Here is an 18,433-nt window from a genome sequence, read left to right as displayed (position 1 = left end):
AAAAAAACTGTTTGTCCTGGAATCTGCATTCTCTTGTGTCTGCATAAATATTTGCCTGCACAAAATCTGGGTACCATGGAAGTAACAGGAGATCGGAGGCTGTGGTTCCTCCAGTGAGTGTCTCACCTTCTGAAACCCCAAGAAACTGCCAACATCTGCAAAACACAAACCAGGAGTGTGATTGAGTACTTAAGTCAAACTATTAGTGCAGAAAAGGACTTGATAAAACATACGGGAGTAATGCAAAGACTAAATTGCATTTATTTTAATGCAGAGTCTGACTAGAAGTGAACATATATCAGGGCATGGGATTGTGGCATTGTTGTAACTACAGAACTTTGAAAACAGGACAGGACTGGAAAATCAATCTTCCAGGGTTTTGAATCTATAGGCAAGACAATGGCATGTATGAGGATGAGGCGTTGCAATATTATTTATGGACTCTGAACGAGGAAGGATTCCTACAAGATTCTTGAAATGTGCATGTGCCTGCATGTGGTCTACATCCCTCTATTCCTACCTGTTCATGAGTCTGATGCCTCTCAAATTCAGCTAATATATCTGCCTTCCACCATCTCCCCTGTCATTGCATTCCTACCATTCTCTGTGCAAAAAAAATCTTGGTAACTCTCCTTTAAATTATTTCCCTCTCATCTTAAAGCTATCCCTCAAATATTTGACATTTTAACACTGGGAAAAGATTCTAGTGGTCAACGCCTCTCATACGTCTGTCTACGTCTGCGTCTACGTCTGCGTCTATTACTGCATCTACGCTTGTCTTCCCACAGCCTCTGAAGCTCCAGAGTAAAAAATCCCAGTTTGTCCAACCTCTCCTTATAGCTAATATCCTCTAATTCAGGTAGCATCTGATGAAACTGCAGGTCAAAGTCTTTAAACTAAATTATGGGGTTGGTGCGGGAGGAGGTCAACACATTAGAAAGGTAGGGCTAAAGTTAACGGGAAGGAGATCACAATAGAAGGTTACTGAAATCTCCAGTATAAGAAATGGGTCAGGAAGGGGTCTAATGTCAGGCAACAAGGGGATCATTTTGAGAAGAGGTGTGGTAAATACAGAACTGTAGCTGTTATATTCAAATGTACTCGGTATATGAAACAAGATGGATGAGATTGTTAGAAATTGGCAGGAATGACATTGTGGACTTCACAGAGTCGTGGCTGAAAGAGGATCAGAGCTGGGAGCTGAATATCCATGGATACACATTCTATCAAAAAGAAAGGCAGGTGGGCAAAGAGGAGGTGGTGGCTCTGTTAGTAAGGAATGAAATCCAGTTCTTAGCGAAAAATGACATAGGATCAGAAGGTGTATAATCCTTGTGTGTAGAGTTAAGAAACTGAAAGGGTAAAAAGACCCTGATGGGGGTTCTGTGCAGACCTCCGAATAGTAGTCAAGATGTAGGGCATAAATAACACCTGCAAAAAAAAAAAGGCATTTAAGAAAGGCAATGTGGCATTAAGAAAGTGGCCGTAATGGACTTCAATAAGCAAGCAGACTTGGAAAATCAGGTTGGTACTGGAATCCGAGAAGAAATTTGTAGAATGCCTACGAGATGGCTTCTTAGAGCAGCCTGCAGTTGAGCCCACCAGGGAAAAGGCAATTCTGGATTTGGTGTTGTGTAATGAACCCGACTTGATTAAGGAGCTTAAGGTGAAGGAACCCCTAGGAGGCAGTGATCATAATAAGTCCATTACGCATTGAGGCAGCTGGCCAAAATAAAGCCAATTCTGTCAAGGCAGCACTTTGAGACGGTAATCCACGCCTTTGTTACCACTCGGCTGGATTACTGCAATACACTGTATGTGGGGGTTAGTGGGTCCTCCATCGCCCGTCTCCAGATGGTACAGAATGCAGCTGTACGTCTTTTAACTGGCACACGTAAACACGAGCACATTTCGCACATTTTAGCCTCACTCCACTGGTTGCCTATTCAGTTTAGGATCCATTTTAAAATTCTTTTATTTGCTTTTAAATCCATAAATGGTCTTGCCCCGCCCTACCTATCTGAGCTTCTACACCCTTATACACCCGCCCGCTCTCTCAGGTCAGATAATCAGCTGCTCCTGAGTGGGCCTAAAACTAAGCGGAAGCTCAGAGGGGACCGTGCCTTTGCTGTGTCGGCACCCAAATTATGGAACGATCTGCCTCTCCACATTACACAGGCCTCTTCTCTGTCTGTTTTTAAATCTCTTCTTAAAACCCATCTCTTCTCCGTGGCCTTTGATACCCAGTAAGATGTCGACTTTATTTGCTTCTCTCAGTTCCCTTTTGAAGACTTTATTTGCTTGATTGGTTTCTTATTTTGATTGCTTATTGCATGGCTATTATTTTTACTCATGTTTTATGTCTTTTGATTTATTGTTGTATTTCATATGTGATTTATGCGCCTTATGTGAGCTGTTATGTTATGTTCTGTTATGTTGTCTGTTTATGATGTCTTGTTTTTTCTTCTGTACAGCACTTTGGTCAACATTGGTTGTCTTAAAGTGCTTAACAAATAAAGTTGGATTGGATTGGATTGGATATGATAAAATTCATCCTGCAGTTTGAGAGCGAGAAGCTGAAATCAGATGTTTCGGTATTACTGTGGAGTAAAGTTGACCACAGAGGCATGAGGGGGGAGCTGACTAAAGTTGATAAGAAGATAACCCTAGCAGGAAAGACAGTGGAGCAGCAATGGTAGGAGTTTCAGCAAATAGGGGACAGAAGATAAGCAATAGGGGACAAACGATAAAATATTACGGTATTCTAGCCAATAATGTAAAAGAGGATGCCAAAAGGTTTTACAGATCTATAAAGTGTAAAGGAGAGGCAAGTGAACATAGGACCACTTAAAAATGACTATGGAAAAGTAGTAATGGGGAATAAAGAAATGGCAGATGAATCGAATAAGTCTTTTGTGTCAGCCTTCACAGTGAACGTGAGTTGGGGCAGAAGTGAATGCATTCGTTATTACTGTGGAGAAGGTGCATAGGAAACTGAAAGGTCTGAAGGTGGATAAGTTTAGTTTAGAGATACAGCGTGGAAACAGGCCCTTTGGCCCAAATAGTCTGTGCCGACCAACAATCCCTGCACATTAACACTATACCATATAGACTATGGACAATTTACATTTATACTAAACCAATTAACATACAAACCTGTATGTCTTTGGAGGGTGGGAGGAAACCGAAGATCTCAGAGAAAACCCATGCGGTCACGGGGAGAGTGTACAAACTCTGTTCAGACAGCACCCTTAGTCGGGATCGAATTCAGGTCTTTGGTGCTGTAAGTGCTTTAAGGCAGCAACTCTACTGCTGCACCACCGTGATGCCCCTAATCTGGACCAGATGGACTACTGCCCAGGGTTCTGAAAGATGTAACTGTAGAGATTGTGGAAGCATTAGTAGTGATCTTTCAAAGAGTCAGGAATGGTCGCAGAGAACTGGAAAATTGCAAATGTAACTCCACTGTTTAAGAAGGGAGCGAGGTAAAAGAAAGGAAACTATAGGCCTGCTAGTCTGACTCCTGTAGTTATTAAGATCGTAGAGTTCACTATTAAGGATGAGGCTTTGGGGTACTTGGAGGTACATGATAAAATAGGCCAAAGTCAGCATGGTTTTGTTAAGGGGAGAGCTTGCCTTACAAAATCTGTTGAGGTTCTTTGAGGAAGTAGCAAGCAGGGTAGACAAAGGAGAGTCAGTAGATGTTGTTTACTTGGATTTTACTTTGATAAGGTGCCACATGTGAGGTTGCCGAACAAGATGGGAGCCTATGGTATTAGAGGCAAGGTACTGGCATGGATAGAAGATTGGCTGACTATTGGCCGATCTACATAGACTTGGGGGCATTGCTTTTGTCTTTGCACTATTTTTGTTTGTTTTCTATATCTAATAATATATTATAGATTTTTTTTTTTTGGTTATTCTGGTGTTTACAGAGTACTATGTTTACATATCGGTTGTGCAAGTAAGAATTTCATTGTTCCATTTCGGGACACATGACAATAAAGCACTCATGAACACTCTAAAGAAGGGTCTTGACCTGAAACGTTACCCATTCCATCTCTCCAGACATGCTGCTTGTGCCCCTGCGTTACCTCAGCATTTTGTGACTATAAACACTCTTGACTGTTAGCAGAAGACAAAGAGCGGGAATAAAGGGGGCCTTTTCTGGTTGGCTGCCGGTGACTAGTGGTGTTCTGCAAGGATTGGTGTCGGGTCCGCTACTTTTCAAGTTATATGTTAATAATCTGAATGATGCAATTGATGGCTTTGTGGCCAAGTTTGCAGATGATACAAAGACAGATGGAGGGACAGGTAGTGTGAGGAAGCAGGGAGTCTGCAGAGGTACATGGATAGGTTGGGAGAGTGGACAAAGACATGGCAAATAGAATACAGCGTAGCAAACTGTATGGTCATGCACTTTTGTAGAAGGAATAAAGGTATAGACTACTTTCTAAATAGGGAGATGATTCAGAAATCAGAGTGGCACAGGAACTTGGGAGTGTGCTAGTGCGGGATTCTTAAAAATTTAATTTGCAGGTTGAGTTGGCAATAAGGAAGACAAATACAATGCTTGCATTCATTTCGAAGGGACCAGAATATAATAGTAAGTATCTGAGGAAGGATGTGTTGGCTTGGAGAGGTTCCAGAGGTAGTTTTCAAGAATAATCCCAGGGATGACTGGATTATCATATGAAGAGCCTTTGAAGGCTCTGGGCCTATACTCGCTGGAGTTTAGAAAGATGAGGGGGATCTCATTGAAACTTACCAGATGATGAAAGGCCCAGATATAGTGGATGTGAAAACGATGCTTCCAAGAATGGGAAAGTCTAGAACCAGAAGGCACAGCCTCCAAATACAATTATGTATCTATAGAATGGAGATGAGTAGGAATTTCTTTAGCCAGAGGATGCTGAATCAATTAATTGCCACAGAGGGCAGTGGAAGGCAAGATATTGGGTAGAGATTGATTTAAAGCAGTGGTTCTTGATCAGGAAGGGCTGCAAAGGTTAGGTGGAGGGCAGGAGAATGGGGTTGAGAGGGACAAATAGATCAGCCATGATTGATATGCTGAATGGCTTTATTCTGCTTTATTGTGTCAGCCTGTCCAAAATCACTACATCCTTCCTGTGGAGTGACCAGAACTCCGCACAATACTCCATATTTAGCCTGATCAAAGTTTTATAGAGCAGTAACATGGCTTCCCGATTTCTATATTCAACTCCCCAAGCATGCCGCATGCCTTCTTTACCACTCTATTTATGTTACCACTTTCAGGAAGCTTTGGACATGGACCCCAAAATCCCCCAAAACCCACGCAGGTCACAGGGAGTACGCAAAAACTCCGTACAGACAAGCACCTCTAGTCAGTATCAAACCCAGGTCTCTGGCGCTGTAAGGCAGCAATCGACCCCCCTTTCTCAAACTACACACTTGGGGAAAATTACAGAGTCCAATTGACTACAAGCCCACACGTCTTTGGGATATGGGAGGAAACTGGAGCACCTGGAGGAAACCCATGCGGTCACAGGGAGAACCTGTAAACTCCACATAGACGACACCCAAAGTTAGAATCGAGCCTGCAGCTTTGGTGCCATGATGCTTACAACTCTGCCAACTACACCACTGTACGGCTCTGTGGAGAGAAATGGGCAGATGACATTTTGAGTTGGGACACTTCATCTCGAGCATTTCCTTCCATAGATGCTGCCTGACCCGCTGAGTTCCTCCAGCAGTTTGTTTTTTGCTCTAGGTCTGAGCATCTGCAGTGTCTTGTGTCTCCATCTTTCAAAGATGTGCAGTAGTTGACTGATTACTGCTGAATTTTGTGAGTAATCACACCATGCTATTACTTAATGCTGAAGCAAGCCAGCAGTTGCAGTGAAGGGGGCTGTGACTGTGACTGAACTGCTCCAGTATCACTGCAAAGTCAGATTTAGACAATTACCAGCTTATTAAACACAGTGACTTGCTTTTTCCAGAAATCGATGAAATGAAATGTGAAGTAATAAACCCACGAGAATGACAAATGAGTCATGAAGACAGAAAATAACGTACATTGGCTGTTTATGATTGTTTTCCAAAGCCACTGCCTCAGGCAGGGAAGTTTGTCAATTTTCCGTGCTTGTGCTGCTCAGCAGCATTACAGTGTGTGTGTACGGCAGGCCTGCTACAATACAGCTGCTTCATTTATGTCAGCACTTGGTCGCCCAAGAATCTTTTTCTAACGCATGAAATCTGTCATGTTTAAGGTATTGTTAAATTTATTTTTTAGTGAGGATGATGCTCAGCTCTACCAGTTAGAACGCCCTAGATGCTGAGGCAATGTTCTCCCTGGAGACTGAGCTGTGCCTGCCTTCATATGACTGGGAGGATTCTGATATCTAATGTTTGACAGAACTGCAGATGCTGGTTTAAATCGAAGATAGACACAAAATGTCGGAGTAACTCAACAGGACAGGCAGCATCTCTGACTGAAGAAGGGTCTTGACCCGAAACTTCACCCATTCCTTCTCCAGAGATTACTCCAGTATTTTGTGTCTATCTTCTAATGTTTGGCATCTCTGTATGAGACGTCAGGCAGAGGACACTTCAACGTGCCAGACCATTGCGGAGGATTTCACAGCATCGTTTTTGAGGAATAGTTCATTAGTTATCACCACCCTGCACAGTACTTATCTTTCCGTCAACCTAATATAAACTGCGTGATAATTTACTGCATTACTTTTGTGCCAAATTGGGCTGTTATATTTCTATATTTCACACCAGCCCACCTTAAATGGGACAGTGCTTGAAAGCAAGTGAAATCTACTTGAGGTGGGCAGATGCAAAGGAGAAGGGGATATCTTATTCTAGTTCCTGTCTTCCTGCTATTTGCTCTGTAGGTGTGAATGCTCAGACAGCTTGCAGAGACCTTCATATTTGCTACTGTATAAACCCGAGTGCAGTGCTTTGGGTGCAGAGTTCTAGAATCGGTTCCAGTAATGTAGCAAGCGGGAGATGTGTGTTGTTCAGCTGAGTGCAGCCACCTTTCTTTTACTCCTCCAGATTCTCCCTGCTGGTAAAGCAGTACTATGGCAACCCACGGCTGAAGAATATTACACGACTAAATTGACTACAGTACTGGAAGTGCTGTTATGGGTTGCTGTTGGAGAGCAGAGGGAAAGGATTTTCTATTTCAAGAATATGCTGACTTTGTTGCCCTGCTATTCAGTTGCTTTACCCCCAATATCTACACCAGTCAGCAAGCAGCTGCTGTTTTATGTATAGACATAGCGTTGTACAACACATGAAAGGGCCCTTCGGTCCAACTTGTCCAAGCAACCAAGATGCCCCACCAGCTGAGTTCCATTCACTTGCATTTTGCCCATATCCCTCTAAAACTATCCTATACATGTGCCTGTCCATGTCGTATTTAAATGTATTTTAAATAATGCTATTGTACTTGCCTGAACAACTTCAACTGGCAGCTCGTTCCATAAACCACCACCCTCGTTATAGTAACATAGAAACATAGAAAATAGGTGCAGGAGTAGGCCATTCGGCCCTTCAAGCCTGCACCGCCATTCGATATGATCATGGCTGATCATCCAACTCAGTATCCTATCCCTGCCTTCTCTCCATACCCCCTGATCCCTTTAGCCACAAGGGCCACATCTAACTCCCTCTTAAATATAGCCAATGAACTGGCCTCAACTACCTTCTGTGGCAGAGAATTCCACAGATTCACCACTCTCTGTGTAAAAAATGATTTTCTCATCTCGGTCCTAAAAGACTTCCCTCTTATCCTTAAACTGACAGTAGGGTGTGGGAGAGCTGGGAAGGGGAGGGGACGGAGGGAGATAGCAAGGACTACCTGAAATTGGAAAAGTCAATGTTCATACCGCTGGGGTGTAAACTACCCAAGCGAAATATGAGGTGCTGCTCCTCTAATTTGTGGTGGGCCTCACTCTGGCCATGGAGGAGGCCCAGGACAGAAAGGTCGGATTTGGAATGGGAGGGGGAGTTGAAGTGCTGAGCCACCGGGAGATCAGGTTGGTTAATGCAAACTGAGCGGAGGTGTTGGGCGAAGCGATCGGCAAGCCTACGCTTGGTCTCACCGATGTAGAGCAGTTGACACCTAGAACAGTGGATGCAATAGATGAGGTTGGAGGAGGTGAACCTCTGCTGCACCTGGAAAGACTGTTTGGGTCCTTGGATGGAGCCAAGGGGGGAGGTAAAGCGCCAAGTGTAGCATTTCCTGCAGTTGCAAGGGAAAGTACCAGGAGAGGTGGTGGTTTTGGTGGGAAGGGGCAAATTGACCAGGGAGGAGGGAGCGGTTTCTGCGGAAAGCAGAAAGAGGAAGAGATGGGAAGATGTGGCCAGTGGTGGGATCCCGTTGGAGGTGGCGAAAATGTCGGAGGATTATCTGTTGTAGGTGACAGCTGGAAGGGTGGAAGGTGAGGACAAGGGGGACTCTGTCCTTGTTACGAGTGGGGGGATGGGAGGTGAGAGAGGAGCTATAGGATATAGAGGAGACCCTGGTGAGAGCCTCATCTATAGTCGAAGAGGGGAACTCCTGTTCCCTAAAGAATGAGGACATCTCTGATGCCCTGGTTTGGAACACCTCATCCTGTGTGCAGATGCGGCGTAGACGGAGGAATTGGGAGTAGCGGATGGAGTCCTTACAGGAAGCAGGGTGGGAAGAAGTGTAGTCCAGATAGCCATGGGAGTCAGTGGGTTTGTAGTAGATGTCGGTCAGCAGTCTGTTACCTGCGATGGAGATAGTGAGGTCTAGAAACGGTAGGGAAATGTCGGAAATGATCCAGGTGAATTTTTAGTGCCGGATGGAAGTTGGTGGTGAAATGGATGAAGTCAGTGAGTTCTGCATGGGTGCAGGAGGTAGCACCAATGCAGTCGTCAATGTAGTGGAGGTAGAGTTCGGGGATAGGGCCCTGGCAGGGCCAAGGATTGTTCGACGTACCCTACAAAGAGGCAGGCATAGCTGGGGCCCATGCCCGTGCCCATGGTTCATTGTCAGCTGAAGGGAAGGTGACAAGGAGGCATACAATCAGTAAAATTAACCAGAAGGACAGTAAAACTAGTCAGAGAACTAGGGTGGGAAAAGGACGGAGAAAGAGGGAGAGCAAGGGTTCTTGAAGTTAGAGAAATCAATTCTCTTACCGCTGTGTTATAAACTGTCCAAGCAAACTATGAGGTGCTGTTCCTCCACTTTGAGTTGGGCTTCACTCTGACAGTTCCCACAACTTCTATACGTCTAGACTTCCTCTCCTCCGACTCTCAGTCTGAAGAAGGGGAAGAGCAAGGGTGAAGAGGAAACACAAGAAAAGGTCTCAATGGGTGAATTGAAATGATGTGATGGACTGGCCCAGTACACCAGATGAGTGGAAGAGAGTGGCGCTGGGCTTTGACAAAAGATGGAACTTTAAGCACACATGTGGGGCAATGGATGGCAAGCATGCCATTCTTGTCCCTGTCCCTGAACCTTCATTTTCCTTTTCGTACAGGATGGCATTCTGCTGGAACCATTCCTCAAGGTCCCCCTCCTGCTGCCTGGTGAAGGTGTAGGGCATAACCTTCCTCCAGCCCTCCCTCACCACTAATGGGGCATCTGCCTCTGATGCTGTGTCAGACACAGGAGAAAGGGCTGCTTTGCTGCCTTCAAATGAGGCAGTGAAGGGTGGGGTGGTGGTGGTGACATTTACTACCACCCTGGTTTCCTCCTCCAGGGGTCTCTCATGCAAGGCTGCCTCCTCCTGCACTATCACCTCCTGTGGCATCACCTCCTGCCACTCCTCCTCCTGGGTGGGCTACGCCTGCATGGCAGTTTTTTTTTAGGGTTGTGCCCTCCCCCTGCGCTGCTGCCTTTTTGGTGCCATCTCTAAAACACAAGTCTCCTCTCCAAAAAATTCTCCAGCTATGAATGAACATGCCCTGGAGTGACAGAGGTGACGTGCTGCTGTTTAAATAACCTTTTTTTCCTACTGACTTTTTTTTCACCCCGGAGCTATTGCCTTCGACCATCTTAGAGTACCTACGACTAGCATCACGACCTACTACGACCGACCTTGACTAGACCTACGACTAATATATATCGATTTTTCCCACGGCAGCCTAATGTTAGTCGCGGTCAAATTTTAACATCTTGAAAAATACGCCGCGACCTAGCTGAAGCCTCGACTACGCGGAGACCACTTTCGACCATGAAGGAGAGTGACAAAAACCTCCTACGACCTCGTGGCGACCTTCCCGCGACTATGGGTCACGGGCAAGGTCGCCAGAGGTTGCGGTGGAGGTCGCCCAAGTGGGACAGGGGCTTTATTCTTTATTGAAGATCACATTAAAACACTCCTTGAAACCTGATTATTTAATGAAGATTATCTTCCCTTGCATATTTCCTTGTGGAGTTCAGTCTCAAATTTTGTGAGATAATTACTGCCTTAGAGAGGAATGGGTTGGTGGATTGCTCTGAGAGCTGGCATAGATTCAATGGGCTGAGTGGCAAACGTTTGTGTCATTAGGATATAAGAAGTGGTGCGAGGACAGGTGGAACCTTAACGGGTCCCAGAGATGTGTGGATTGGGAGGTTAATCGGCCTCTGAAAATTGTTCTGAATGTGGGTAGAGGCAGGAGGAGCAGGTCATTAGGGAGATGTAGCACATCTTCTTGTGTCCACTCTGTCCACAACAACCATCGTGCACGACTGTACACTTATGCCTCTGTCCCACTTAGGAAACCTGAACGGAAACCTCTGGAGACTTTGCGCCCCACCCAAGGTTTCCGTGCGGGTCCCGGAGGTTGCAGGTGGTTGCAGGTAGTGGAAGCAGGTAGGGAGACTGACAAAAACCTCCGGAAACCGCACGGAAACCTTGGGTGGGGCACAAAGTCTCCAGAGGTTTCCGTTCAGGTTTCCTAAGTGGGACAGGGGCATAAGTGGGACAGGGGCATTACTCTCCCCACTCTGCCACAAACTCCCCAGACTCTGTCTCTCACACTCACTAGGAGTCGTTTACAGTGGTTAATTAACTCCCCACCAAACCGCACATTGATGGGATGTGGGAGGGAAAGGAACACCTGGAGGAAACCCACACAGCTATGTGGGTGGGGGGGTGGGGGGGGGGCATGCAGGCTCCACACAGACAGCACCCGAGGTCAGGATCGAACCCTGGTCTCTGGCGCTGCAAGGTAGCAGCTGTACCCACTGTGTCATGTGTTGATTGGCCTGTGAAAAGTAACTAGTTACAGGAATAGGTGGGATAATGGAACCAATGTGAGGGCTAGCACAGACTTGCTGGGCTGAATGTGTCAGCAGAAAACATAAAAGGATGTAATGTATTATTTTTGCTGAGGAAGAATGCATTTTTTGTGATCATTTGCGTTTCGAATTCTAACCAGCCAAGTAAAAGCAGGCACTCAAGTAGTGTCCCTACTGTTCTCTTAACACACAGGTCCTGAAGGGAAAGCTAAGTGCTTCTTCACTGCTGACTGTGAAACCTTATCCCCTACTAGCCTATTCAGACCCATTCTCCATCTGCTTCTCAAACCATGGCAACCATGCCCCCCCCCCCTCCCCCTCCCCCGACAGTGGAAGGACACCATGCATCCCTGCTGTCACTGAACTATGCCGACAAGTGCAGCAACATTGGAATGCAGAAGCAGCCATCCCCAGCTTGTTATTCCTAAAAGAGCAGGCCCCAGACCTGGGGGTGGAGGGATGTAATGTGTGTGGTGCCTGCCCCCTGCTGCTGTGGCTGAGCTCAGTGACGTTGGTGGCTAGGTTGTCAAGCACATCTGTTGCTATTGTTGTGTGCAGGTGCTCCCGGTGACAGTGAAGTTAGACTGTCCCTCTCCTGCGTACCTGGCACCCATGTACTTCTCAGGGGTAGAGGGTGTGGGTGATGCTGGTGCAGATGCTGCTCGATATGTGGGATGTGCTCTAGCAGCGCTGGAACGCAGCTTCCCAATTGCTGGCAGTGGACACCTTCCAGAGGTTTCTGCCGGAAGAAGCTGAGTGTGCTTGCCCAGAGCACAGGCACAGAGAGTGACTTGTTGCTGTGGAGCACAGGGTCAGGAGTTGGACCGGCAGTCTGGTTCGGCTACATATTTGGAGGGGTGTTGTGTAAGGGTGAGCAGGGGGGTCCTGAGTGCAGTCAATGGAGAGCTGAGGACTTGAGAAGGGAAGGTAAATGCTGAGGGCTCAGGATTGGAGAAGTGGGAGAAGGGAGACCATGTAATAGTGTCTCTTGGGAGGAGGCAAGGGGAGGTAGGTGTTGTGCAAGTTGTGGAGGTCCTTGGTAAGGTCTGTGTGTTTGTTACCCTCCCTGCATGCTTTTGACAACCTGGTGGTGAGCTGCTATCTTTGAGCGCTAGGGTTGGTGTGTTCAGGTGCTCCTGGGGACAGTGAAGCTGTGTTCAATCCAGATACCCTGCTGGCACCCATGCCTCCCCTGAGTACCTGACACCCATGTCCTTCTCAGGGGTAGAGGACACAGATGTGGGTGATGCCAGTGCAGATGTCTTGATAAATTGCTGCAGTACCTTCCATAGACGGTGCCTACTCCAACCATGGTTTGTGAGAAGAGGAGGGAGTAGATATTTAGGGCGGAGACACAAGAGACTGGAATCGGGAGAAAAATAAATAAAACTGTTGGAGGACCTCAACGGGTCAGGCAGCATCTGTGGAGGTGAAGGGATGATTCACCTCTACCCCATTGTGGACATTGGACTTTGTCTCTGAAACTGATACGTTACAATGCTGAGAACTATATTTTGCACTCTCTGTCTTGCCCTGTGCTCCATCTATTGTACTTGAGTTTGGCTTGATCGCGTATATGTTTGTTATATCCGATGTGTTTAGATAGCACCCAAAACAACATTTTTCACTGTACCTCTGGACACGTGACAATAATAAATCTAAACTTAAAGGCTCCTGGTCAAGACCATATGTCAAGATGGGTGCACTAGGGAAGGCTGCTTTATCCTGGTGAACCAGCGAGCTGTGTCCTGCAATGACTATTTGGAATGCTGGTGCAGGATTCCCAAAATGTTATTCTGAAAGTCGAACCGGTGGTAAGGAAAGCAAACGCAATGCTAGCATTTATTTCAAGAGGGCTAAAATACAAAAACAGGGATGTAATGCTGAGGCTCTATAAGGTGCTGGTCAGGCTGCATTCGGAGTTTTGTGAGCAATTTTGGGCACCATATCTGAGAAAGGATGTGCTGGCTCTGAAAAGAGTCCAGAGAAGGTTTACAAGAATGATCCCAGGAATGAGTGCATTAACATATGATGAGCGTTTGACGGCACTAGGCTTGTACTCGCTGGAGTTTAGAAGAATGAGGAGGGACTTCATTCAAATGTACCGAATAGTGAAAGGCTTGGATAGAGTGGATGTGTTTCCACTAGTGGGAGAGTCTACGACTAGAGGTCATAGCCTCAGAATTAAAGGATGTTCCTTTAGGAAGGAGATGAGGTGGAATTTCTTTAGTCAGAGGGTGGTGAATCTGTGGAATTCTTTGCCACAGCAGGCTGTGGAGGCCAAGTCAATGTGTATTTTTAAAGCAGAGACACATAGAAACATATAAAATAGGTGCAGGAGTAGGCCATTTGGCCCTTCGAGCCATTCAATATAATCATGGCTGATCATCCGAAATCGGTACCCTGTTCCTGCTTTTTCCCCATATCCCATGATTCCTTTAGCCCTAAGAGCTAAATCTAACTCTCTTAAAAACATCCAGTGAATTGGCCTCCACTGCCATCTGCGGCGGAGAATTCCACTGATTCACAACTCTCTGGGAGAAAAAGTTTCACCTCATCTCAGTCCTAAATGGCCTACCCGTTTTTCTTAAACTGTGACCCCTGGTTCTGGACTCCCCCAACATCGGGAACATTTTTCCTGTGTCTAGCCTGTCCAATCCTTTACGAATTTTATATGTTTCTGTAAGATTCCCTCTCATCCTTCTAAATTCCAGTGAATATAAGACCAGTTGACCCATTCTTTCATCATATGTCAGTCCCGCCATCCCGGAAATTAACCCGGTAAACCTACGCAAGATAGATCCTTGATTAGTACGTGTGTCAGGGGTTATGGGCAGAAGGCAGGAGAATGGGGTTAGGAGGGGAGGATAGATTAGCCATGATTGAATGGTGGAATAGACTCGATGGGCCAAATGGCCTATTTCTGCTCCTATCACATGACTTTATAACCTGCTCCATGAATAGTGCCTGCTTTCTCACTCGACCAACATTCATTTGGAGTCTTGTGCCATATCCAGTCATGAAGATTACATTCAGTGCATGAATCCTACCTCACGGTGTGAACTTACTCTAGGTGCGACACCTCTTGCACAACATTAGCACACACCCTACCTCTGTGCAAATCAGTCACAGCCCTTACACTCTGTATTGCCCACAGTAGGAACAAATCACCTTCAGATCCTCAAGGATTTGCTTTTATATAAACTTTATTTAAACTTTTATATAAACTTTTATATAAGATGATGAATAGTTTAGTACTATTCAATTTTTTATGTTTACGTCAATAATATAAATATTTATGTTCATTTTCATCGGAAAATGTAATTTATTACAAATGCAGTCAGCCAGCATGACGGTGCAGTGCCATTGTCTGTCCTAAATGTTCATAGTCTGGGCAGTTTGGCTAGCATTTATGCTAAGAATTTCAGTCAGTGATTCAGCTATTGATCCCCTGCACTAAGTTCTTCCCATCGCCCTGCGGTTACTGCTTCTTGGATCATTATTCATGGGCAGATGCAGACAGAATCTCCAATGATGTTCAAACCTATGAGAGCAGGTGCTGCTGATGATGTAAAGTGCTATTTGCATAGTTCAGCATCCTGTACCCAGGTCCTACTCTTGAGTATGGTGACATTATCGGGAGGTTTACACTGGTATGTTTTTGCTGCTTGTTTTATGCTGAAAATTCTGTAAGCTATCTAGATTTTACTAATTGAATGCATTAGGTTGTTATTTTGCACAAGGATTTTCCAACAGCAGCGAGTCCTGATTTTTGTTGTAGTCTAACAGGGCTGACTAACGGTGTGCACATTGTGAAAGTGCATTGTGAATCCACTGATGCTGGAGATGATGGTGTTGTTGTTCGTCTGTTCATTCAATGCTAGGAGCGTCACGAAGCCATGATGCGTCGCACTTTAGAACGTAACCAGCAGTTAGAACAGCGACAGAAGAGGTGGTCGTGGGGAGGAACAGCATCCACGGGGACTGGAACCGGAGATTGTGAGTTAAACAACACTGACTGCATTGCAGGTTCTAAAACAACAGAAAACTGTGCAGCTCGGCTGAGAGCAGTTCTGTGTTCTCATCAGCCACATCAGCCATTCCTCCGTAGAATGCAGCAGCTGATTTCAGTTAGCAAAGCAAGCTGATTGATTTCATGAAGGAGGGACCTCGCCCCTCTCCTCTCTCTCCATCCGGCTTATTTTCTTGTGGATTTCTTGTCTTTGCTCGGCAATAACATTCAGCTAATTTCTGCAATCTGTAGCAAAAACTTGTATCTGTTTCAGGCAGTCAGATAAAAATTAGTGAAGGGATATCTAAATATAGGAAGCTAATTAAGTGAAGTCTAATTAAGTAACCACATTACATTTGGTTTTATGGGCCAGATACATTAAAGCGGTTCTTCAGATCTTCAGTCAATAGTGATCTTTCGTTCAAAATGGTCTTTACAGCAATATGATTTTTTTTTCTTAATTCTGCTATCTACAAGGATTGTCTTTCCGAAACATTTAATATCTGACATTAAACTATGCCAGAATAGTGTAGAAGAAAATATCTTATGTACTTGCTCACCTTGAACTCGGAACTTGGCACTTTTTTAAGCTTATAATTGTCAGCCCAGACAGACTGTGAAGCCCAGACGATTGGTGCAATTCCCTCTGCAGTATTTCCCGTACCGAGAGGGATCAATTTCCCCCGGACCGCTCCTCAGTATTACTAGGAAATACAATGGCCGGTTAATAAACCTTACATTGCTGAGGCATAAAGGAACATTTGGTGAATTATATACAAGATGTGGGCCAGCTCTGAGATAACATACTACAAATAACCCTGGTATTGTGGCAGGGCCTTCATTTATTTGTCATACGATGTCTCAAAGTATTATTTCCTGTAAGCACTAATTCTGTTCCTCGATTTATTTTATTTCAATTCTGTGTCGTGTAGGTGAATCAGAAAATACCCCACCCCCTCCTATAGATCTAGCAGCCAACACCTATTCTCCAGAGCCTGTGGTCATTGATGCTGCTGCTGCTAATGCTGGTATTTTGGAAAGTTACTCTTTACCTTACTGTCTTTTAAAATATTTTCAGTGTGTGGCCCACTTGTCTAACCCACTGTATTCCCACCCCTACTCTGGTGGTCTTTGCTGTCCACATTGTTACTGCTTGTTTTTCTTTTGAGCACCGTGTATGTTTTTCTTTTCTCAGTAATCGGTAAGCATGGTGAGGATATTTTTTGGTAGACAATCTACTTTTCTTGATGCCGGTAAAACTCTATGTTGTCAGACTATTCGCATGCATGTCTTTGCAATGTAGAAATGTTATTTTTGGGGGAGAAGATTTCCGGTGTCCTGGGGTTTTTTTTGTATCAAAGCAAAGGTTTAAGTGGAGCCGATGTAAATGGAAATATCCTTGCTACTTCTCTCCTTGCAGCGGCTGACAGGCTCTCAGCTTCTGTTGCGGACCTTCCCAAACAAATGGAGTCACCGGTCCACAAGCTGTCGCCCTCCTCTGCTGCAGCATCCCCAGGCCCCCCTGAAAGAGGCAAGTGGTCATGTTCCTGGTGTCGTATGTGGTCCCTGTGCAGTCTACTTCCCTGGGTTTGCCACTCTTCCCTTCATCCTCTTACTAGTCTCAGCGCACATGCACGGCTGCATTCCTGCCGCAGGAGATGGGTTTTTGCTCTGGTTTGAGTTTTAATGCAATCTCTGCAATGCGCTATGAATATTGCGAAATGTCTTCTGCTTTGGATAACTTTTGTTCCTATTGAAACAGATAGCAGGCCCAATAGTGATCATGGGGTGGTGCCACACCTCATCATACTAATAAAATGCGCAGCATATGAATGAGGGATAGGAGTTGAGTAATTGCAAACCTTCAGCCTGCCCCATCATTTTCAAGATCATGGCTGATTGGATTTTACCCCAACTCTGCTTCTCTACGTAAACTGCCCCCCCCCCCCCCCCCCCCCCTTTCACTCTTGCTTATCAAGGCCCTCTGAGGGAACAAAATAATTATCTCCTTTCCATCTTAAGTGGTGACTTCTCATGTTTAGGCAGCGAGTCCAAGTCAGAACTTGGACTGACTAGATTCTCACAGAAAGACCAGATGATGTCAATCATCAGCCACTGGAGGGTTTAGTCTGTTGTTCACGGTGCTCTTGGTGAAGGATCATCAATAGGATATTTTACTGATGACCAGGATGCAGTGAAGCAAAATCAAAAGTGATTAATATTTGGAAGTGGTTGCTTAATGCACTCCTGTTTCAAAACGTCAATTGCCTGATGTGTCCTTGTGTACAATACATAATCCCTAGTCCATTGAGGGAGTGTAAGCCTGGAATATAGAATGAAAGTGGGTCGTGGTGAGGTTTAGCTGGTGTTATTGTGTAATGTTTAATTAAAGAATGTCAAATTAATTGTCCTCCCTCTGCCTTCTCTGCACCTCGGAAAAAGGACCATTCACACCCTAGTCATTCTGTCCTCTCCTCGCCCCTGCCCCGTCTGACAGAGGTTACAAAAGCTTGAAAGCATGCACCACCAGATTCAAGAACAGCATCTCCCCACTGTTATCAGACTTAAAAAGACCCATCGTATGCTAAGAAATGAATTCCCAAACTACCAATTTACATTATTGTGGCCCTTGCGCTACTTTATCTGCATTTTCTCTGCAGCTGTAATACGGAATTCTGCAGACTGTAGTCACTTGTCCCCTTGGCTGAGTCAGGTTGAAGCGAGATGCCAAAATCAAATAGTATGTGGCACTTTTACCTCAGTCTGAGGCACTTGTCAGAGAAGTGGTATTATAGTCTGAAGGGTCTCATAAAACCATTAATAAATAGAAAATAGGTGCAGGAGTAGACCATTCGGCCCTTCGAGCCAGCACCGCCATTCAATATGATCATGGCTGATCATCCAAAATCATAACCTTTTCTGGCTTTTTCCCCATATCCCTTGATTCCCTTAACCCTAAGAGCTAAATCTAACTCTCTCTTGAAAACATCCAGTAAATTGGCCTCCACTGCCTTCTGTGGTAGAGAATTCCACAGATTCACAACTCTCTGGGTGAACATTTTGTCCTCATCTCAGTCCTAAATGGCCTACCCCTTATTCTTAAACTGTGACCCCTGGTTCTGGACTCCCCCAGCACCGGGGCCATTTTTCCTGCATCTACCTTGTCC

General features: G+C 45.3%; 1 protein-coding gene across 1 annotated transcript in view; it reads left to right on the top strand.

Moving 5' to 3' along the window:
- Positions 1-18,433, top strand: part of map7d2 (MAP7 domain containing 2) — a 90,709-nt gene that overhangs the window by 18,511 nt on the left and 53,765 nt on the right. The window contains exons 4-6 of the mRNA XM_033033510.1: positions 15,139-15,253; positions 16,199-16,294; positions 16,687-16,797. Of these exons, the coding sequence (XP_032889401.1) occupies positions 15,139-15,253; positions 16,199-16,294; positions 16,687-16,797 (322 nt within the window). The remainder of the gene's footprint in view (positions 1-15,138; positions 15,254-16,198; positions 16,295-16,686; positions 16,798-18,433) is intronic.

The sequence above is a fragment of the Amblyraja radiata genome, chromosome 14, assembly GCF_010909765.2.
Source record: "Amblyraja radiata isolate CabotCenter1 chromosome 14, sAmbRad1.1.pri, whole genome shotgun sequence".
Taxonomy (NCBI): Eukaryota; Metazoa; Chordata; class Chondrichthyes; order Rajiformes; family Rajidae; genus Amblyraja; species Amblyraja radiata.
This window is presented reverse-complemented; position numbering and strand designations above follow the sequence as displayed.